General features: G+C 43.5%; 1 protein-coding gene across 5 annotated transcripts in view; it reads left to right on the top strand.

The window, feature by feature from the left end:
• The window catches only part of sytl3 (synaptotagmin-like 3), a 168577-nt gene that overhangs the window by 123122 nt on the left and 22196 nt on the right, over positions 1-23259 (top strand). For 4 of the 5 annotated variants that reach the window (XR_015758473.1, XM_043696176.2, XM_087991471.1 and 1 more), the window contains one exon: positions 21763-21941. The exons of the other annotated variant lie outside the window; for it this stretch is intronic. Coding sequence is in view for 3 of the 4 variants with exons in the window: in XM_043696176.2 (XP_043552111.1) it covers positions 21763-21941 (179 nt within the window). In the remaining variant the exon portion in view is untranslated. The remainder of the gene's footprint in view (positions 1-21762; positions 21942-23259) is intronic. 5 annotated transcript variants of the gene reach the window in all.

Raw genomic sequence — 23259 nt, 5'->3', positions numbered from 1 at the left:
TCACATTATTCCTATCCAGATGTTCATAAATCCTATCCCTTACAATTCTCTCTAAGACTTTGCCCACAGCAGAAGTGAGACTCACTGGCCTATAGTTACTAGGGTTATCCCTACTCCCCTTCTTGAACAAGGGAACCACATTTGCTATCCTCCAGTCTACTGGCACTATTCCTGTAGACAACGAGGACATAAAAATCAAGGCCAATGGCTCTGCAATCTCCTCCCTTGCTTCCCAGAGAATCCTAGGATAAATGCCATCAGGCCCAGGGGACTTATCTATTTTCACCCTTTCCAGAATTTCCAACACCTCTTCCCTACATACCTCAAAGCCATCTATTCTAATTAATTGTGACTCAATATTCACATCGGCAACAATGTCCTGTTCCTGAGTGAATACTGATGAAAAGTATTCATTCAGTGTCTCCCCAATCTCTTCAGTCTCCACATGCAACATCCCACTACTATCCTTGACTGGACCTAATCATTCTTTTATTCCTGACATACCGATAGAAAGCCTTAGGGTTTTCCCTACTCCTACCAACTAAGGACTTTTCATGTTCCCTCCTTGCTGCTCTTAGCTCTCTCTTCAGATCCTTCCTGGCTACCTTATAACTCTCAATCGCCCCAATTAAACCTTCACGCCTCATCTTTACATAGGCCACCCTCTTCCATTTAACAAGGGATTCCAATTCCTTATTAAACCATGGCTCCCTCATATGACCCTTTCCTCCCTGCCTGACAGGTACATACTTATCAAGGACATTCAATAGTTGCTCCACATATCAATTGTGCCCATGCCTTGAAGCCTACTTTTCCAAGCCACGCATCCTAGGTCGTGCCTCACCGCATCATAATTTCCCTGCCCCCAGCTATAACTCTTGCCCTGCAGTGCACACTTGTCCCTCTCCATCACTAGAGTAAAAGTCACCGAATTGTGGTCACTGTCCCCAAAGTGCTCACCTACCTCCAATTCTAACACCTGGCCTGGTTCGTTACCCAGAACCAAATCCAATATGGCCTCACCTCTTGTTGGCCTGTCTACATATTGTGTCAGGAAACCCTCCTGCACACATTGGACAAACACCAACCCATCTAACGAACTCGAACTATAGCTTTCCCAGTCAATATCTGGAAAGTTAAAGTCCCCCATAACAACCACCCTATTACTTTCACTCTTCTCCTGAATCATCCTCGCAATCCTTTCTTCTACATTTCTAGGACTATTAGGAGGCCTGTAGAAAACTCCTAACAGGGTGACCTCACCTTTCCTATTCCTAACCTCAGCCCAAACTACCTCAGATGGCGAGTCTTCATCCATCCTCCTTTCCACCGCTGTAATACTATCTTTGACAAGCAATGCCACACCTCCCCCTCTTTTACCCCCACCTCTGACCCTACTAAAACATTTAAACCCTGGAACCTGCAACAGCCAATCCTGTCCCTGTTCTACCAATGTCTCCGTAATAGCCACAACATCGAAATCCCAGGTACCAACCCACGCTGCAAGTTCACCCACCTTATTTCGTATACTTCTTGCATTGAAGTATACACACTTCAAGCCACTTTCCTGTTTACAGGCACCCTCCTTTGCCATGTTCCTAACCTCCCTACACTCCAGGTCCTGCACCCTAAAGCTACAGTCTAGGTTCCCATGACCCTGCAGAGTTAGTTTAAACCCCCCCCAAGAGCACTAGCAAACCTCCCCCCAAGGATACTGGTGCCCCTCAGGTTCAGGTGTAGACCATCCTGTTTATAGAGGTCCCACCTTCCCCAGAAAGAACCCCAGTTATCCAGATACCGGAATCGCTCCCTCCTGCACCATCCCTGTAGCCACGCATTTAACTGTTCTCTCTCCCTATTCCTTGACTCTCTATCACGTGGCACCGGTAACAAACCAGAGACAACAACTCTGTTTGTTCTAACTCTGAGCTTCCAACCTAGCTCCCTGAAAGCCTGTCTAACATCCTCAGCCCTCCTCCTACCTATGTCGTTGGTGCCAATGTGGACCACGACTTCGGGCTGCTCCCCCTCCCCCTTAAGGACCTGGAAAACACGATCAGAGACGTCACGTACCCTTGCACTTGGGAGGCAACATACCAAACGTGAGTCTCTCTCGCCCCCACAGAACCGCCTATCTGTGCCCCGAACTATCGAGTCCCCAATAACTATTGCTCTGCTCTTCTCCACCCTTCCCTTCTGAGCAACGGGGACAGGCTCCGTGCCAGAGGCCTGAGCCCCGTTACTTACCCCTGGTAAGTCCCCCCCCCCACAAGTATCCAAAACGGTATACTTGTTCTTGATGGGAACGGCCGAAGGGGGTCCCTGCACTGGCTGCTTCCTCCCAATCCCCCTCACTGTCACCCATCTGTCTGCAATCTTTGGAGTTACTACTTCCCTAAAGCTCCGATCTATGACCCCCTCTGCCTCCCGAATGATCCTAAGTTCATCCAACTCCAGCTCCAGTTCCCTAACACGGTCTTGGAGGAGCTGGAGATGGGTGCACTTCCTGCAAGTGTAATCAGCAGGGACGTCCATGGCATCCCTCACCTCAAACATGTTGCAAGAGGAACATTGCACTGCCTTCACTGCCATCCCTCTAAAAGTAACCTTTTAAAAAAAAAAATAGGTCTAAAGAATAGAACAAGCAAAATGCAGCACTTACCTACTTACCACAACGGGCCTTATTATTAGGTTAGAGGAGGAGGGAGGGTGGGAGGCACTACCTCTGTAGTGTCTCGGGTTTCTCTCCTGCGCGCTTTTATAGGAAATAAAACCTACCCAGGTAAGCTTGTGCTACACCAGCTTCCAGCTGCCCCTCTGGTCGTCATCACTTCCCCCTGCTGCTCCCACTCTTTCTGTGAAGAGAAAAAAAAACACCGCTGCCCGCTACCGGTAAGTAATTTTAAAACAAACTGTCTCACCTTAGCTGTAGCCTTCCGGGTTCGTTTAAACTCAGCTGCTGCTCGCACTCAAAAATGTTGGGGAGGATGACTTACAGAGTCTGTCCCTGTTGCTCAGAAGGGAAGGGGGAGAGGAGCAGAGCATTAGTTACTAGGGACTCCATAGTTAGGGAGAAAGATAGTAGGTTCTGTGGGAATGAGAGATTCTCACAATTGGTGTGTTGCCTCCCAGATGCCAGGGTTTGTGATGTCTCGTATCGTGTTTTCAAGATCCTTGAGGAGGAGGGGGAGCAGCCCCAAGTTGTAGTCCACATAGGCACTAACGATATAGGTAGGAAAAGGGATGGGGATTTAAGGCAGAAATCCAGGGAGCTAGGGTGGAATCTTAGAGGTAGAACAAACAGAGTTGTTATTTCTGGTTTGTTACTCATGCCACGTGCTAGTGAGGTGAGGAATAGGGAGAGAGAGGAGTTGAACATGTGGCTACAGGGATGATGGAGGAGGGAGGGTTTCAGATACCTGGATAATTGGGGCTTATTCTGGGGTAGGTGGGACCTCTACAAACAGGATAGTCTTCACCCGAAACAGAGGGGTGCCAATATCCTTGCCGGGGCAGGGTGGTTTGCTTATACTCTTTGAAAGGGTTTAAACTAATTCAGCATCGGGTTGGGAATCTAAATGTAGCTTCAGTGTCCAGGAGGTTGAGAGTAGTGAGGTCAGAAATAAGGTTTCAAAGTTGCAAGAGTACACCGGCAAGCAGGAAGGTGATTTGGAGTATGTCTTGAATGCCAGGACCGTTAAGAATAAGTTGGGTGAACTTGCAGCATGGGTTGGTACCTGGGACTTCAATATTGTGACCATTTTGGAGGGACATTTTGGTTGTTGCAGGTTCTGGGATTTAGATAAATCAATAAGAACCCAGAGAGGATGATAAAAGAGGGGAAGGCGTGGCCTTGTTAATTAAGGACAGTGTTACAGTGGCAGAATGGATGTTTGAGGACTCATCTAATGAGGTAGTATGGACTGAGGTTAGAAACAGGAAAGGAGACGTCACCCTGTTCAGAGATGTAGAGGAAAGGATAACAAAGATGATTCTGGATAGGAGTGAGAGTAACAGGGGTTTTTTAACTGTCCAAATATTGACTGGAAATACTATCATTCGAGTACTTTAGATGGATCAGTTTTTGTCCAATATGTGCAGGAGGGTTTTCTGACACAGTATGTAGATAGACAACAAGGGGTGAGGCCACATTGGATTTGGTAGTGTGTAATGAACCCAGCCAGGTGTTAGATTTGAGGTTGTGACCACAATTTGGTTGTGTTTACTTTAGCGATGGAAAGGGCTAGGTATATACCACAGGGCAAGAGTTATAGCTGGGGAAATGCAATTATGATGCGAGTAGACAAGATTTAGGACGCATAGGATGGGGAAAGAAACTGCAGGGAATGTGCACAATTGAAATGTGGAGCTTATTCAAGGAACAGCTTCTGCGTATCCTTGATAAGTATGTACCTGTAAGGCAGGGAGGAAGTGGTTGAGCTAAGGACCCGTGGTTTACTAAAGAAGCTAAATCTCTTGTCAAGAGGAAGAAGAAGGCTTATGTTAGGATGAAATGTGAAGGCTCAGTTAGGGGGCTTGAGAGTTACCAGTTAGCCAGGAAAGACCTATAGAGAGCGCGAAGAAGGACAAGAGGGGACATGACAAGTCATTGGCAGATAGGATCAATAAAACCCTAAAACTTTCTATAGGTATGTCAGAAATAAAAGAATGACTAGAGTAAGATTAAGGAGAAGATTGCAGAGCCTTTGGCTTTGATCCTTATGTCGTCATTGTCTACAGGAATAGTGCCAGAAGACTGGAGGATAGCAAATGGTGTACCCTTGTTCAAGAAGGGGAGTAGAGAAAACCCAGTGAGCCTTACCTCGGTTGTGGGTAAAGTGTTGGAAAAGGTTATAAGTGATAGGATTTATAATCATCAAAAAAGGAATAGGTTGATTAGGGATAGTCAACACGGTTTTGTGAAGGGTAGGTCGTGCCTCACAAACCTTATTGAGTTCTTTGAGAAGGTGGTTGAAACTTTATTGCTGGAACAGCACAGCAGGTCAGGCAGCATCCAGGGTACAGGAGATTCGACGTTTCGGGCACAGGCCCTTCTTCCTGAAGAAGGGCCTGTGCCCGAAACGTCGAATCTCCTGTACCCTGGATGCTGCCTGACCTGCTGTGCTGTTCCAGCAATAAAGTTTCAACTTTGATCTCCAGCATCTGCAGACCTCACTTTCTCCTTTGAGAAGGTGACCAAACAGGTAGATGAGGGTAAACTGGTTGATGTAGTTTGTATGGATTTCAGTAAGACATTTGATATGGTTCCCCATGGTAGGCTATTGCACAAAATATGGAGGCATTGGATTGAGGGTAATTTAGTGGTTTGGATCAGAAATTAGCTAACTGAAAGAAGACAGAGGATGGTGGTTGATGGGAAATGCTTATCCTGGAGTTCAGTTACTAGTGGTGTACTGCAAGGATCTGTTTTAGAACCACTGCTGTATGTCATTTTTATAAATGACCTGGATGAGGACGTAGACAGATGAGTTATTGGGAAATTTGCAGATGAGACTAAGGTTGGTGGAGTTGTGGATAATGCCAAAGGATGTCGCAGGTCACAGAGGGGCATAGATAAGCTGCAGAGCTGGGCAGAGAGGTAGCAAATGGAATTTGATGTGGAAAAGTGTGAGATGATTCACTTCGGACGGAGCAACAGGAATAAAGAGCGCTGGGCTAGTGGTAAGATTCCTGGTAGTGTAGATGAGCAGAGAGATCTCGGTGTTCATGTCCATAAATCCCTGAAAGTTGCCACCCAGGTTGATAAGGTAGTTAAGAAGGCATAAGGTGTGTTAGCCTTTATTTGTAGAAGGTTTGAGTTTTGGACCCATGAGGTCATGTTGCAGTGCTCCAAAACTCTGGTGCGGCTGCACTTGGAGTATTGCATATAATTCTGGTCACCGCATTATATGAAGAATGTGGAAATTTTGGAAAGGGTTCAGAGGAGTTTTCCTCGGATGTTGCCTGGTATGGAGGGAAAGTCTTATGAGGAAAGGCTGAGGAACTTGAGCTCATTTTTGTTAGAGAGAAGAAGGTTGAGAGGTGACTTAATTGAGACATATAAGATAATCAGAGGGCTAGAAAGGGTGAGCAAAATTGGAGGTGTAGTGGACAGCAAAGAATGTTACCTCAGATTACAATGGGATCTTGATCAGACGGGCCAATGGGCCGAGAAGTGGCAGATGGAGTTTAATTTAGATAAATCTGAGGTGCTGCATTTTGGGAAACAAATTTTAGCAGGACTTGATGGTAAGGTCCTAGGGAGTGTTGCTGAACAAATAGACCTTGGAGTGCAGGTTTATAGCTCCTTGAAAGTGGAGTTGCAGGTAGATAGGATAGTGAAGAAGGTGTTTGGTATGCATTCTTTTATTGGTCAGAGTATTGAGTATAGGAGTTGGGAGGTCATGTTGCGGCTGTACAGGACATTGGTTAGGCCACTGTTGGAATATTGTGCGCAATTCTGGTCTTTTTCCTATCAGAAGGATGTTGTGAAACTTGAAAGGGTACAGAAAAGATTTACAAGGATGTTGCCAGGGTTGGAGGATTTGAGCTAAAGGAGAGGCTAAACAGGCTGGGGCTGTTTTCCATGGGATGTCTGAGGTTGACCTTACAGTGATTTATAAAATCATGAGGGGCATGAGTATGTTAAATAGACAAAGTCTTCTTCCCTGGGGTGGGGGAGTCCAGAATTAGAGGGCATAGGTTTAGGTTGAGAGGGGAAAGATATAAAAGAGACCTAAGGGGCAACTTTTTCATGCAGAGGGTGGTACGTGTATGGAATGAGCTGCCAGAGGATGTGGTGGAGGCTTGTGCAATTGCAACATTTAAAAGGCATCTGGATGGGTATATGAATAGGAAAGGTTTGGAGGGATGTGGGCTGGATGCTGTCAGGTAGGACTAGATTGGTTTAGGATATCTGGTCGGCATGGACGGGTTGACCAAAAGGTCTGTTTCTGTGCTCTATGACTCTATGACTCTAAGTGGAGTCTGATCTACAACAGCTTGTTGTTGTGGGGGAAATTGAAGCTCGAGCTGAAGACGATGAAGTCCAGGATGCAGCACCATGAGAACATTCCACTTCCTTTTTGTCTTCTATCCTGAGGGAAGTTGAGAAGCAGTTGCAGCTCTTAGAAGGCAATGACTACAATGCAGAATGCAGCAGGACAGCAGTTTGTGGCATAAAGTCTTATCTGGCACCCTATGAACAGCTTCTTCATGAAAGAAGAAAGATGGCAAAGCATCAAAAACGAGGTGCCTTTTTTAAGCCAACCCCAAAGAAACAGCCTGAGGACAATGAAATACGGCCATCCATTTCTGGACTAAGTAATTTCTTTCGTCATAACCCTGCACCCAGAACTGCACCTGAAAGTAATGATGCTGTTGATGACCCTCAGCCCACGTCTTCATTCATTACTGTAATTCAGCAAACTCAGAAACCCCTTAAAGTGTTAAATTTATTGTATTATTCCATTTAAATATATGATTTTACCATTTCCTTAGACCGTGCTATCATTTGTGTTAGGCTAACTGTTAATTTTGATTTGGCTTTTACTGATACTTTTGTTTGTTCATCCGTAACCCTATTTTTCCCATAAGCCCCGTTATTTCTATTGCACAATTTCCTATCACACAAGAACACAACTACCCGCTATTGTAGCAGAACAGACTGTACACAGTCTCAGGATATGGGGTAACCATTTAGGACTGAGATGAGGAAAATGTTCAACTTCACTCCACTGGTAAGAAACATGTGGAATTGTCTACTATAGAAGACTTTGAAGGCCAAAAGCATTCAAGGGTATGGAGAAAAAAATGGAATATGGCATTGAGAAAGAGGATCAGCCATGATCATATTGAACGGCAGAGGAGGCTTGAAAGGTTGAATGACTTGCTCCCCACCTCCCGCTCCTAGTCTCTATGTTTCTATATTTACACTAATATCAATGGAAGCTCCAGGGTCTTGTTTAGAAAATAAGCAGTCTTCGTGGGCTTAATATTTTTTTGTTATTTCATGGCATTCAAGCATCTCTGGCTAGGCCACTGTTTGTTGCGTGTCTCTAAATTCCCTTGAGTCAGTGCTTCTATTGGTGCACCTATGATAGAAGGAGTAAATGTTAAAAGTAGAGAATGGGGGAGACAATCAGCTGGCTGCATTGTTTTGGCTTGTGCCAAGCTTCTTGGAGGATATTGGAGCTGTCCTAATCCAGCCATGAGGGAAGTATTCCAATGCACGTCTTCATTTGTGCCTTATAGGTAGTGTTGTGATGCAGAAGTCAAACCCTTTTGCTAATTAAAACTAACACCCCATAAAAGCTTGCATCACTTTGTAATCTGCTAAACGTGTGAGTGAGTGAAAGAAAATCCCTGATTGCCACTGTTTAAAGAAAAGAAATAACAATTTATTTTCCTAACTCTAATCGTGAACACTAAACAAAATCTATTAACAAATAGATCCAAGCTCCTGTTCTTCTGAACTAAATCACTTTCTGGCCCCACTCTATAATAGTGCTGCTCTAATAACACAATTATTAAACATTAAATCAACTTAATCTTTCAAAGTCCATACAGCCTCTTATGTTGTCTTCCTTCCAGTCTTCTGAATCTATTGCTTCCTTCCATCCTTCCGATTCTGCTGTCTTCTCCCTGGGTCATCTTACTTTTTATTTAAAAATCACACAACACCAGGTTATAGTCCAACAGGTTTAATTGGAAGCACACTAGCTTTCGGAGCGACGCTCCTTCATCAGGTGATGAAGGAGCATCGCTCCGAAAGCTAGTGTGCTTCTAATTAAACCTGTTGGACTATAACCTGGTGTTGTGTGATTTTTAACTTTGTATACCCCAGTCCAACACTGGCATCTCCGAATCATGATTACTTTTTATTGTTAGTGTCTTTGTGTAAAATTTCTTGGTACCTTTAATAGATGTTGCCTTAAGAGTTTTGAAAACCCCTTTCAGATGCTCTCTGGTTCAATGGGCAATTAGTTCTGACTCTTTTCAAAATGCTTTACCTTTCTATACTACCAACATCGTATCCTCTCATTGGTCCGATGTTGTCAATACAATAAATTCACATTCAATTGGGTTTTAGTATCCTGGACATAATTTAAATTAATTGGTTAAATTAAAATCAGGTTGCCTTAACATTAAAACACAATCCCAAGCTGACTGTTACATATTATCAATTCTGCACTCTCTGTGCCTGTTAGCTAGACATGATACACGCGAATCATTCAGCTCAGAAAAGTGTTTTCTGTCTTAAAGTGATCATACACTCTTTTGATTTTATAACAATAGTACTGAGGCTTTGAGGAGTAAGGAGTGAGTTACATGCCTCTAAAATTCCAGCCAAAAACCTAGTTTAACAGCATTTATATGGTGATCAGTGACAATCCCCAGAATGTTGATAGTAGATTCATTGATCATAATGACATTGAATTGCAAGGGGATATAGTTAAGTTCTCCCTTGTTTGACATGGCCAATGCCTGGCACTTGTATGGCCTTATTGTCAGTTACCATTTATCAGTCCAACCCTGAATGTTGCCCACATCATGCTGCATATGGACATGGACTGGTTTGGTATTGAAGGAATCACAAAGGGTGCTGAATGTTGTCTTCCATTGGCTGAAGGCAGGAAGGTCATTGTTGAAACTGCTGAAGTTGGTTGGGCTTTTAGTATAGGATGCTACCTTGATGAATTTCTGCAGCAGTGTCCTGTCTCTAAGATAATGCCCCTCCAACAATCACAGCTATCTTTTCTTGTGCTAGGCACAACTCCACCCATTAGAGAATTTCCCCTATAACTCCTGTTGACTACAATTAGAACATAGAACATAGAACATAGAAGAATACAGCGCAGTACAGGCCCTTTGGCCCTCGATGTTGCGCCGATCCAAGCCCACATAACCTATACTAACCCACTATCCTCCATATACCTATCCAATGCCCGCTTAAATGCCCATAAAGAGGGAGAGTCCACCACTGCTACTGGCAGGGCATTCCATGAACTTACGACTCGCTGAGTGAAGAACCTACCCCTAACTTCTGTCCTATATCTACCCCCCCTTAATTTAAAGCTATGCCCCCTTGTAATACCCGACTCCATACGCGGGAAAAGGTTCACACTGTCAACCCTATCTAACCCCCTAATCATCTTGTACACCTCAATCAAGTCACCCCTAAACCTTCTTTTCTCTAATGAAAACAGCCCCAAGTGTCTCAGTCTTTCCTCATACGATCTTCCTTCCATACCAGGCAACATCCTGGTAAACCTCCTCTGCACCCTTTCCAGTGCCTCCACATCCTTCCTATAGTATGGCGACCAAAACTGCACACAATATTCCGGATGCGGCCGCACCAGAGTCTTATACAACTGCATCATGACCTCAGGACTCCGGAACTCAATTCCTCTACCAATAAAGGCCAGTACGCCATATGCCTTCCTCACCGCACTATTTACCTGGGTGGCAACTTTCAGAGATCTGTGTACATGGACACCAAGATCCCTCTGCTCATCCACACTACCAAATATCCGACCATTAGCCCAGTACCCCATCTTTTTGTTATTCTTCCCAAAGTGAATCACCTCACACTTAGCTACATTGAATTCCATTTGCCACCTTTCTGCCCAGCTCTGCAGCTTCTCTATATCCTGCTGTAACCTGCCACATCCTTCCTCACTGTCAACAACTCCTCCGACTTTCGTATCATCCGCAAACTTGCTCACCCAACCTTCTAACCCCTCTTCCAGGTCATTTATAAAAATGACAAACAGCAATGGTCCCAAAACAGATCCTTGCGGAACACCGCTAGTGACGGCACTCCATGAAGAAACTTTGCCATCAACTACTACCCTCTGTCTTCTTCCATCCAGCCAATTCCTAATCCAAACCTCCAACTCACCCTCAATGCCATATCTCCGTATTTTCTGCAGTAGCCTACCATGGGGAACCTTATCAAACGCCTTACTAAAATCCATATATACCACATCTACCGCTTTCCCCTCATCAACCTCTGCTAGTATTCCTTGATGTCAGAGCAACACAATGGCACAGTGGTTAGTACTGTTGCCTCACAGCGCCAGAGACCCGGGTTCAATTCCTGCCTCAGGCGACTGACTGTGTGGAGCTTGTACATTCTCCCCGTGTCTGCGTGGGTTTCCTCCGGGTGCTCCGGTTTCCTCCCACAGTTCAAAGATGTGCAGGTCAGGTGAATTTTCCATGCTAAATTGCCCGTAGTGTGAAGTGCAGGGGTAAATGTAGGGGAATGGGTCTGGGTGGGTTGCGCTTCGGCGGGTCGGTGTGGACTTGTTGGGCCGAAGGGCCTGTTTCCACACTGTAAGTAATTTAATCAGCATTGCTGTCTCACAGGGTTAGGGGATGGGTTTGATTCCAGACTTCAGTGACTGTCAGTGTGGAGTTTGCACATTCTCCCTGAGTCTGCTGGGTTTCCTCTGATGCTCCGGTTTCCTCCCAGAGTCCAAAGATGTGCAGGTTACATGGCTTGGCCATTCTAAATTGCCCATATTGTCCAATGATGTGGAGGCTAGGAGGATTAGCCTTGGGGAATGTAGGGTTACAGGGATAGAGCAGCAGACTGGGTCTGGGTAGGATGCTCTTTGGATGGTCGGTATGGATTTCATGGGCCAAATAATCTGTAGACACACTGCTGAGATTCAATGATTCGATGTCGAGGGCACTCACTCTCACTTCCCTCAGGCGGACAAAGTCAGAAGTCACACGACAACAAGTTAAAGCCTAGCAAGTTTAATTGAAATTGCACAAGCTTTCGGAGTGCAGCCCTTTCATCAGATGCAGTGCAATGAAAGGAGTTGAGCTCCAAAAGCTTGTGTGATCTGAAATAAATCCATTGGATTATAACCTGGTGTCGTGTGACTTCTGACTTTGCCCACCCTAGTCCAACACCAGCCCCTGCACAACATGACTTAATTCAACTCTTTTGTCCATATTTGGATCAAGTGTCTAATGAAGACAGGAGCTCTGGCAAAGCACAAACTGAGCATTACGTGCACGTTATTGCTGTCCAAGTGATGCTGATAACACTGTCAATTAATTACCAAAAGTTGGTTAATATGGAAGTAAATGGCCAGATCGAATTTATTTTGTTCTTTGTGGGCAAGTCATAGCTGGCTATTTTTCCTCAGTGCTCTGTAACTGTTCTTGACTAGGCATGTGGCTACTTTTGGAGTACAAACTTCAATACTATCACCATAACATTGCCAGGCCTCATAGTTTTCTCAGTATCCAGTGCATTTTCTGAGTATTATGTAGAAATATTCCTTCTCTTTGTATCTTTTTAATAGCATATCAATGAAACCTCCATGCAATAGATCCTACCACCACGAGTCAATTTATTTTGTTTTCCCTCTCCAGTTCCAACATGGAATTGTTGATCTAAGATGGCATTGTCATTATGGCTGGCTTAATACTATCAGTAGCAAATAGAAAATCATAAATATGCCAAAAACCTAGAATAAAAACAGAAATTGCTGCTTGTATTTAGATTGACCATCGTCTGTGGAAAGATAAAGAGAGTTGATACTGACTTTTCCATGAACTGAGAAAAGTTGAGACATATCAAATTTAAAACAATTGCAGAGGCAGACAAATAGTAGAGAAAGAAAAGAGAGGTCTACGTTTATGATGGATATGAAATATTAAGGCCCAGGTTTTCAATGTGATAGAAACCCTGTCTGTCATAACAAAATGGTGGTAAAGTGTTACGAGGTCTAAGTGATGCCCTGAAACCTGGCATTTCTAATTTTCATGAGAGCAGGATTGGGGATAATCCATAATTTATGCATGTGCATTTGATCGAGACACTTGACCATTTAACTGATGAGCTGCATCCACTAAAATCAGATTTTGGAGTCTCTCTTGGTCTGAAACCTAGACTGTGTGGATTAGACTAGGTAAAACAGGTCTGACCTCAGTGCACTTCTTTTAACTAGCTATAAGGCTTTGGAGATCCGTGATACCCCTGAAAATGTGCTTCTCGGGCAGATAGGGGGTTGCCTTAGGGATCCTTTTTGGATAGGTGGGTGCTCTTTAGGATTGTTACTATGGAGGGTTCCTAAACCCCAACTTTCCCAGAACTGTCAATAAGTGTCAACATCCCTGGTGCTATGATTGGGAATGTCTCAGAGCAGCTACCAAACTTTCTGAAGGGGGAGGGTCTACACCCAGCAGTCATGGTATATGTTGGTGCTAATGACATGGATTAAAAAAAGAAATTAGATCCTGCAGTTCGAATTTAGACAGGTAGTAAAATGAAGAGGAAGACTGCTGTGATTGCAATTTCCCAATTATTTCCAGTACCACATTGAATTGAATTGGATTGAATTTAATTTCACGTGTACTGAGGCACAGCGAAAAAATACAGGCAAATCACAGAGTTAAGTAGCATAGATAAGTAAACAATAGGTAAACAGTGGCAAAAATAAAAACACAGGTACAGGCGAATGTTAAGAGTTTGTGAGTCCATTCAGTATTCTAACAACAGTAGGGTAGAAAGTGTATCGAAACCAGCTGGTGCATGTTTTCAAGCTTCTGTACCTTCTGCCCAATGGTCAAGTTTGTAGAAAAACATTGCTAGGGTGGGATGGATCTTTGAGAATGCTGGCAGCCTTTCCTTGACTGGTAAATGGATTCTATAGATATCTATACTCATGGTACTGAGTATACGAATAAGAAGATAGGTCAGATGTAGGTGTAGCTAAAAGGGATGGTGTAGAAGTGAGGACTTTAGTTTTTTGGATTATTTGGACGATTTCTAGGGTAGATGTGATGTACAAGCTTGACAGGTTTCACCTGAACTGGAATGGATCCAGTATCCTTGCTGGGAGGTTTGTTCGTGTTGTTGGGGAGGTTTCAAACTAATTTGACAAGAGCACAGAGAAGATATAAAGTCGGGAGCAAGGACAGTCCAGCAGGAGTAGAAGACATGGGCTTGATAAGGCACACAGATACACCTGGAAAGCTAAGTTATATCTATTTTAATGCAAGGAACGTGACTGCGGATGAACTTAGTGTTGATCAGCACGTGGGAATTATATTGTTGCAATCACTGAGGGGCAGCATAGTGGTTCAGTGGTTAATACTGCTAGTGCCAGGAGCTGGGTTTAATTACAGCCTCGGGCGAATGTTTGCACGTTCTCCCTGTGCCTGTGTGGGTTTCCCCCGGGTGCTCCGGTTTCCTCCCACAATCCAAAGATGTGCAGGTTAGATGGATTGGCCATGCTAAATTGCCCCATAGTGGCCATGGATGTGTAGGTTAGGTGAATTAGATATGGAAAAAGAAGGGATTGGGTGAAGGTGAATCTGAGTGGGATGCTCTTCAGAGAATCAGTGTGGAATTGTAGGGCTGAATGGCCTGTTTCCACACTGTAGGGATTCTATATGGTTGAAGGAAGGACAGAACTGGCACTCAACATTCCAGGGTTTGAAGGTTTCAGGCATAAATTGGGAAGCTGTAAGAGAGATAGGGCCATTGCATTATTGATAAAGGAAACCACCATTAGCAGTAATGAGGAAAGATATCCCAGGGGGTTTTCAAATGAGCCCATCTGAGTATATCTTAGAAATAAGAAAGGCTGTGATTATTTTGCTGGGATTAGACTAGAGGCCTCCCAACAGTAAGAGGAGGATAGAGGAACAGATATGTAGGCAAATCACGGAAAGATGAGAGAGAAATAGGGTGATAATTGTTGGGAATTTCAACTTTGCAAACATTGACTAAGATCACTCGGGGGATGGAAACCTGAATTGTAGTTCCAGTGTACAGGAGGTTGAGGGCAGTGAGGTCAGGGAAAAGTTTACTAGGTTGCAAGAGGACACTGCCAATCAAGATGTTGGTTTGAAATGTGTGTACTTCAATGTCAGGAGCATCCAGACCAAGGTGGGTGAACTTGCAGCATGGGTTGATACCTTGGATTTTGATGTTATGGCCATTTCAGAGACATGGCTAGAGGAGGGACAGGAATGGTTGTTGCAGATTCCGGGATTTAAATGTTTCAGTAAGAACAGAGAAGATGGTAAAAGGGGGGCCGCTGTGGCATTGTTAATCAAGGGTAGTATTACAGCAGCTGAGATAACATTTGAGGACTCATCCACTGAGGTAGTTTGGGCTGAGGTTAGAAACAGGAAAAGAAAGGAAACCCTGTTGGAAGTTTTCTTTAGGCTTCCGAATTGTTCCAGGGATGCAGAGGAAAGATAGCAAAGATGATTCTCAATAGGAGTGAGAGTAACAAGGTAGTTGCTATGGGGACTTTAACTTCTCCTATATTGACAGGGAATACTATTGTTCAAGTCGTTGAGATGGATCAGTTTTTGTCCAAGGTGTGCAGGAGGGTTTCCTGACACAGTATGCCGACAAACCAGCAAAGGGCGATGCCACATTGGATTTGGTACTGGGAAATGAACCCAGCCAGGTGTTAGTTTGGAGGTAAGTGAGCACTTTAGAATAGTGACCACAATTTGATTATGTTTACAATAGCAATGTGCAGGGATAGGTATATATATTGTATAGGGAAATAGTTATAACTGGGGGAAAGGCAATTATGATGCGATTAGGCAACATTTAGGATGCATAGGATGGAAATTGCAGGGGATGGACACACTTGAAATGTGAAGCTTATTCAAGGAACAGCTGCTATGGGTCCTTGATAAGTATGTACCTGTCAGACAGGGAAGAAGTGTTCAACCGAGGCAGCTGTGGTTTACTAAAGAAGTTGAAGCTCTTGTCAAGAGAAAGAAGAAGTTGTGGTTCTGTTCGCCGAGCTGGAAGTTTTTGTTGCAAACGCTTCGTCCCCTGGCTAGGCGACATCATCAGTGCTTGGGAGCCTCCTGTGAAGCGCTTCTTTGATGTTTCCTCCGGTGTTTATAGTGGTCTGTCCCTGCCGCTTCCGGTTGTCAGTTTCAGCTGTCCGCTGTAGTGGTTGGTATGTTGGGTCCAGGTCGATGTGTTTGTTGATGGAGTTTGTGGATGAATGCCATGCCTCTAGGAATTCCCTGGCTGTTCTCTGTCTGGCTTGCCCTATGATAGTAGTGTTGTCCCAGTCGAATTCATGTTGCTTGTTGTCTGCGTGTGTGGCTACTAAGGATAGCTGGTCGTGTCGTTTCGTGGCTAGTTGATGTTCATGTATGCGGATTGTTAGCTGTCTTCCTGTTTGTCCTATATAGTGTTTTGTGCAGTCCTTGCATGGTATTTTGTACACTACATTCGTTTTGCTCATGTTGGGTATCGGGTCCTTCGTTCTGGTGAGTTGTTGTCTGAGCGTGGCTGTTGGTTTGTGTGCCGTTATGAGTCCTAGGGGTCGCAGTAGTCTGGCTGTCAGTTCCGAGAGGCTCTTGATGTATGGTAGTGTGGCTAGTCCTTTTGGTTGTGGTATGTCCTCGTTCTGTGACGTAGTTTAAGACGGCATACTTAAACTACTGGACTTGTGCCTCACAACACACTTCACATTCAACAACCAGATATACGAACAAATCAACGGAACACCCATGGGATCACCAATCTCGGGACTCATAGCAGAGGCAGTTATGCAAAGGTTAGAACAAACAGTCCTACCACAAATTCAACCCAAACTCTGGGTCAGATATGTCGATGACACGTTTATAATCATTAAAAACACGGAAATAAAAAAAACACACCGGATCATCAACGCCACACTCACAGGAATCCGATTCACGAGAGAAGAAGAAAAGGATAGCCAACTCCCATTCCTAGACGTGATGGTACAGAGAACACCAAACGGAGAATTCACTACAAGGGTACACAGGAAAGCCACACACACAGACCAAGTCCTAAACTATGAAAGTAACCACCCCAACACACACAAACAAAGCTGCAGCACTATTCAGAAGGGCCACAACACACTGCAGTACACCAGGACTGCAGAAAGAAGAAGAGGAACACCTATACAAGGTATTCGCCAAAAACGGATACCCGCGCAACTTCATCAACAGATGCCTAAGAGAAAGACCACAGAACGAGGACATACCACAACCAAAAGGACTAGCCACGCTACCATACATCAGGAGCATCTCGGAACTGACAGCCAGACTACTGCGACCCCTAGGACTCATAACGGCACACAAACCAACAGCCACGCTCAGACAACAACTCACCAGAACGAAGGACCCGATACCCAACATGAGCAAAACGAATGTAGTGTACAAAATACCATGCAAGGACTGCACAAAACACTATATAGGACAAACAGGAAGACAGCTAACAATCCGCATACATGAACATCAACTAGCCACGAAACGACACGACCAGCTATCCTTAGTAGCCACACACGCAGACAACAAGCAACATGAATTCGACTGGGACAACACTACTATCATAGGGCAAGCCAGACAGAGAACAGCCAGGGAATTCCTAGAGGCATGGCATTCATCCACAAACTCCATCAACAAACACATCGACCTGGACCCAATATACCAACCACTACAGCGGACAGCTGAAACTGACAACCGGAAGCGGCAGGGACAGACCACTATAAACACCGGAGGAAACATCAAAGAAGCGCTTCGCTGGAGGCTCCCAAGCACTGATGATGTCGCCTAGCCAGGGGACGAAGCGTTTGCAACAAAAACTTCCAGCTCGGCGAACAGAACCACAACAACGAGCACCCGAGCTACAAATCTTCGCACAAACTTAGAAAGAAGAAGGCTTATGTGAGGATGAGGCTTGAAGGCTCAGTTAGAGGGCTTGAGAGTTACAAGTTAGCCAGAAAAGATCCAAAGAGAGAGCTAAGAAGAGCCTAGAGGGGACATGAGTTGTTGGCGGATAGGATCAAGGAAAACCCTAAGGCCTTCTATAGGTATATCAGGAATAAAGAAATTAATAGAGTAAGATTAGGGCCAATCAAAGACAGTAGTGGGAAGTTGTCTGTGGAATCTGAGGACAGAGGAGAAGTGCTTAATGGATACTTTTTGTCAGTAGTCACATGGGAAAAGTGCAATGTTAGTGAGAATACGGAAATACAGAAATAATCTAATATTAGATAAGATGGAATTGTGGTTGACAAAGAGGAAGTTTTAACAATTTTGGAAGATCTAAAAATAGATAAGAACCCTGGGCCGGATGGGATTTGTCCTCTGATTCTCTGGGAAGCCAGGGAGGAGATGGCAGAGCCTTTGGCTTTGATCTTTATGTCATCATTGTCAACAGGAGTCGTGCCAGAAGACTGGAGGATAGCAAATGCTTTTCCCTTGTTTAAGAAGTGGAGTCAGGACCAGAGGGCCTTACTTTGGTTGTGGGAAAAGTGTTGGAAAAGGTTATAAGTGATAGGATTTATAATCATCTAGAAAGGAACAATTTGATTAGGGTTAGTCAACATGGTTTTGTGAAGGGTAGGTCATGCCTAACTAAGTTTATTGAGTTATTCGAGAAGGTGAAAAAACGGGTGGATGAACATAAAGCAGTTGATGTGGTGTATGTGGACTTCAGTAAAGTGTTTGATAAGGTTTCACACGGTAGGCTATTGCACAAAATAAGGAGTTTCAGGATTGAAGTTGATTTAGCGGTTTGGATCAGAAATTGGCTAGCTGAAAGAAGACAGAGGTTAGTGGTTGATGGAAAAGTTCATCCTGGAGCTCAGTTATCAGTAGTATGCCACAAGGATCTGTTTTGGGGCCACTGCTGTTTGTCATCTTTATAAATGATATGGATGTGAGCTTAGAAGGATGGGATAGTAAATTTGCAGATGACACTAAGGTTGGCAGAGTTGTAGATAGTGCTGAAGGATGTTGTGGGTTAGATAGGGACATAGATAAGATGCAGAGGGGTGATAGATTTAGGACAGATATCATGGGTAGTTTCTTTACTCAGAGAGTTGTACGGGCGTGGAACAGCCTGTCTGCAACAGTAGCAGACACACCGAAGTTAAGGACATTTAAATGGGCATTGGACATACATATGGATAATAATGGAATGGTATAGGTTAGATGGGCATCAGATTATTTTCACAGATCGACGCAACATCGAGGGCCGAAGGGCCTGTGCTGCGCTGTAACATTCTATGTTCTATGTTCTATCACCTTAGTGTGAAACGATTAAATATGATGCAATTTTTAAAGTACATCCAGGTGAACATTTTGTGCCAGTACATAGATAGTCCAACTAGAGATGGGGCAGTACTAGACCTAATCCTTGGAAATTAAGTGAGCTATGTGGTTGAAGGGTCAGTAGGTGAGCATTTTGGGGATAGTGACCATAAGTTTGTAAGTTTTAAAGTCATATGGAAAGAGATAAGGATAGTGGAGAAGTTGTTCTAAATTAGGGCAGATCAATTTCAATATCTGGCAAACATAGGCTGTAAGCAGCCACTTTACTCTACATTTGTAAAGTAAGAGTATTTTAAAAATAGTATAATGAGAATTCAGGGCCAGCATGTTCCCATAAGAGTGAAGGGCAAGGACAGAAAGTCCAGCGAACCCTGAATGTCAAGAAATGTTTGTCACCTTGCTATAGGAAGGATGTTATTGAACTGGAAGGAGTGCAGAAGAAATTTACAAGGAAGTTGCCAGGACTTGAGGTCTGAGTTATAGTGAAGAGGTTGGACAAGCTAGAACTTTTCTCAGACCATAGGCTATTAAGGTGGTGGGGCGGGGGCATCTCATAGAGTGTATAAGATCATGAGAGGAATGGAATGGGGGAATGTGCTGAGTCTTTTGCCCAGGGTTGGGGAATTGAGGATGAGAGGGCATCAGTTTAAGGTTAGAGGGGAAAGGATAAAAGGGAACCTGAGGGGTGACATTTTTACACAGAGGGTGGTACGCATGTGGAATGAGCTACCAGCAAAAGTGATTGAGGCGGGTACATTAACAACATTAGAAGTCATTTGGACAAATACTTGAATAAGAAAGATATGGGCCAAGTGCAGGGAAATGGGGTTAGCGTGGATGGACAGTTTGTTTAGCATTGACCAATTTGGGCCGATGAGCCTGTCTCTGTGCTATTGGAATCTATGACTGTAAATATTCTGTGGTTAAGAAGGAAGCATATGTTAGGTTTTTAGATTAGATTACTTACAGCGTGGAAACAGGCCCTTCAGCCCAACAAGTCCACACCGCCCCTCCAAAGAGCAACCCACCCAGACCCATTCCCCTATGTTTACCCCTTCAGCTAACACTACGGACAATTTAGCATGGCCAATTCACCTAACTTGCACATTTTTGGACTGTGGGAGAAAACCGGAGCAAACCCACGCAGACACGGGGAGAATGTGCAAACTCCACACAGACAGTTGCCTGAGGCAGGAATTGAACCCGGGTCCCTGGCGCTGTGAGGCAGCAGTGCTGATTAAAAACAGGGGAGGCCCTTCAAAAGAATAGTGAGTACGGGAGTGATTGAAAAATAAATTAGCTGACAAAGAGGGGCAGGTAGGATTAAGGAAAATCCCAAGGTACATTAAATGTAAGATTACCAGGGAAAGAGTGGGGCCTATTAGAGATCAAAGGGGCTTGCAGCCAGAGTGTATGGGTCAGGTCTTAGATGAATATATATCATCTGTATTCACAAAGGAAAAGGACTTTGAATAATGAAATTGGCACTCCATTAGGTTTTTCTAGGATAGCACCCGATATAGGGTTATGCAAAAATAAACAAAGGCTGAATAGCTTTGGCTGTTTTCAACAGAACAGAGCAAATTAAGAAGTGATTTCAAAGATGTGCTTATAATTGTGAAAAAATGAAACAGGTTTACAGAATCACATCATTATCACAATGCAGACAGACATTCAGCCCGTCAAATCTTGCCAGCTGTCCAAATTGTCGATTCTCTTGCTCCTTTGATGCTGCCTGACCTGCTGCGCTTTTCCAGCAACACATTTTTAAGCTCTGATTTCCAGCATCTGCAGTCCTCACTTTCTCCTAGCTGTCCAAATAAGCAATTCATCTATTACTATTTTCCCGTCTTCCCTGTGTAGTCCTTTTTCAGTTAACTAATTCCTTTTTGAATGTTTCAATTGAAGCAGCTTGCACCACACTAGCAAGTGTTTGTCATACCTTAATCATTTGCAGCATAAAAAGGTTTTTCTTTATAATGCCATTGCGATTGTTGCAGTTTCTTTAAATCTGTGCCCTCTCATTCATGATCCTTTCATGAGCGGGAAGAGTTTCTCCCTATCTCCTCTCTTCAGGCTCTACATGATTTTGAATACTTTATCAAACCTCTCTTCTCCAAGGAAAACATCCTAAATTCTTCAATCTATCCAGGTAAGTTGAAGTATCTCATCCCTGGAACCATTCTCCTAAATCATTTCTAACTCTGTCTAATGTCATCATGTCTTTCCCAAAGTATAGCATCCAGAATGGGTAAAGGGAGAAATCTGTTGTTTCTAGTAATTGAAGTGTCCAGCATGAGAGGACCTTGTACAATATTTCTTATATTTAATCAAATATCAGAGGTTGAAATTTTGTGAAATCAGTACCCAAGTTGGTGATTGAAGTGAAGCAATAGGAATCTGGGAATAGGTCTGATCTTCATGTGGAGGAGGAACATAGATACAGGCTAGTTGGGGTCAATAGTCCAGCTACTGTCATAATTTCTAAGTAATATAATGGAAGTGATATTTGCAGAATTATTAAAGTTAACAAAATATGCAACTTGTCATTAAAGTAAAGGAAGAGCACACTGGTTCAAAATAAAACAAGGAATCAGAATCAAAACCGAGGACAAGAAAAGCATTTGTAAGGCATGATTTGTAATGTGTTTTTCATTGTTCCCATAGGATAGCATATACAGCATCAACAGCACGTGCACAGAACCAGAGACTTTGGACAATGTGAATGTTACTGGTGAAATTGAGCTATGTATACGGTACAATTTTCAGGCTGTGGCACTGGAAATCTACATTAAAGGATGCAAAAAACTAGCTTATGGAGATGAGAAAAAAAAACGATGTAACCCGTACGTACTTGTTTCTCGATCAAGATTTTTATTAAAAAGAAAATACTTTGATATATACAGGAACCTTTGTGACTTCAGGGTTGCCCAAAACTACCTCACAGCCAATTAAGTAAATTTCAAATGTAAACATTTTTATAGTATCAGAAATGTGACGGCCAAACTTTGAAGTTCTACACACTGCCAGGTGGTAATGACCAGATAATCTTTTCTAATAGGAGCCAATGTTACAGAAGAAAGGCTTTGCATGTCCTTGTCTTATTGAAAGAGCGGTCATGCTGATATTCACATCCCTGCTTTATAACTCCCTTTAAACTTATTAATGGGATGTTCTTTCTATTGTTTTTCCACTAATCCGTATCAAAATGTGGTTCATGTTACAGCTTTGTAAGACTTTGGTTAGGCCACGCTTAGAGGATTGTGTTCAATTCTGATTGCCTCATTACAGGAAGGATGTGGAGGCTTAGGAGAGTATGCAGAAGAGGTTTACCAGGATGTTGCCTGCGAGTGTATGAGCTATAAAGAGAGACTAGAAAAACTCAGGTTGTTTTCTGTGGAGTAGTGGAGGTTGAGGGGAGACTTGATAGAAATCTATAAAATGATGAGATGCGCAGATAGAGTTCACAGTCAGAATCTTTTTCCCAGAGTTGCAATGTCTAATATTAGGGAGCATGCATTTAAGGTGAGGGGATAAGTTCGAAGGAGCTGTGACGGGCAAGCTTTTTACATGAAGTGTGGTAGGAGTCTGGAATGTGCTGCCAAGGATCGTCTTGAAGGCAAATACAATATAGACATTTAAGGGACTTTTAGATAAGCACATGAATATGCAAGGAATGGAGAAATTTGGACAAAGGACAGGCAGAAGGGATTAGTTTAATTTGGCGTCATGTTTGGCACAACATCAGGAACTGAAGGACCCGCTCCTGTGCTATACAGTTCCATGTTCTGTGTTCTAATCTCTGAATTTGTTACCTATCCCAAATTTCCCCTGAATTAACAATGTTACTAGGTTATTTCAAAGGGCGGTTTAACGTTAGTCAGGAATCACATTTAGGGTGAACTAGGTAAATGTCATGAGTCAGATGTGTATTAAACATTGATAATTTCAAGACCACTGTTACTGATAATAACTTAGAATTTCAGATTTATTATAGAGTGTTAAATTCTATCAGCTGCCATGATGGGTTTTAATGCAATGTTCCCAAAACAATGACCTGGATTGATGGATTACTAGTCCAGTGACATGACCACTATCTTGTCTATCAAAGCTCTTCTTGAAATACTTTATTAGGCCACTTGTGAATACTTAAAGATTTGTGTA

This window comes from Chiloscyllium plagiosum, unplaced genomic scaffold (assembly GCF_037043375.1).
Source record: "Chiloscyllium plagiosum isolate Xiang-an unplaced genomic scaffold, Cpla_swu_hap1 HiC_scaffold_10, whole genome shotgun sequence".
Classification (NCBI taxonomy): Eukaryota; Metazoa; Chordata; class Chondrichthyes; order Orectolobiformes; family Hemiscylliidae; genus Chiloscyllium; species Chiloscyllium plagiosum.
Note: the sequence above shows the minus strand (reverse complement) of the source record. Positions and strands in the feature narration are given on the sequence as shown.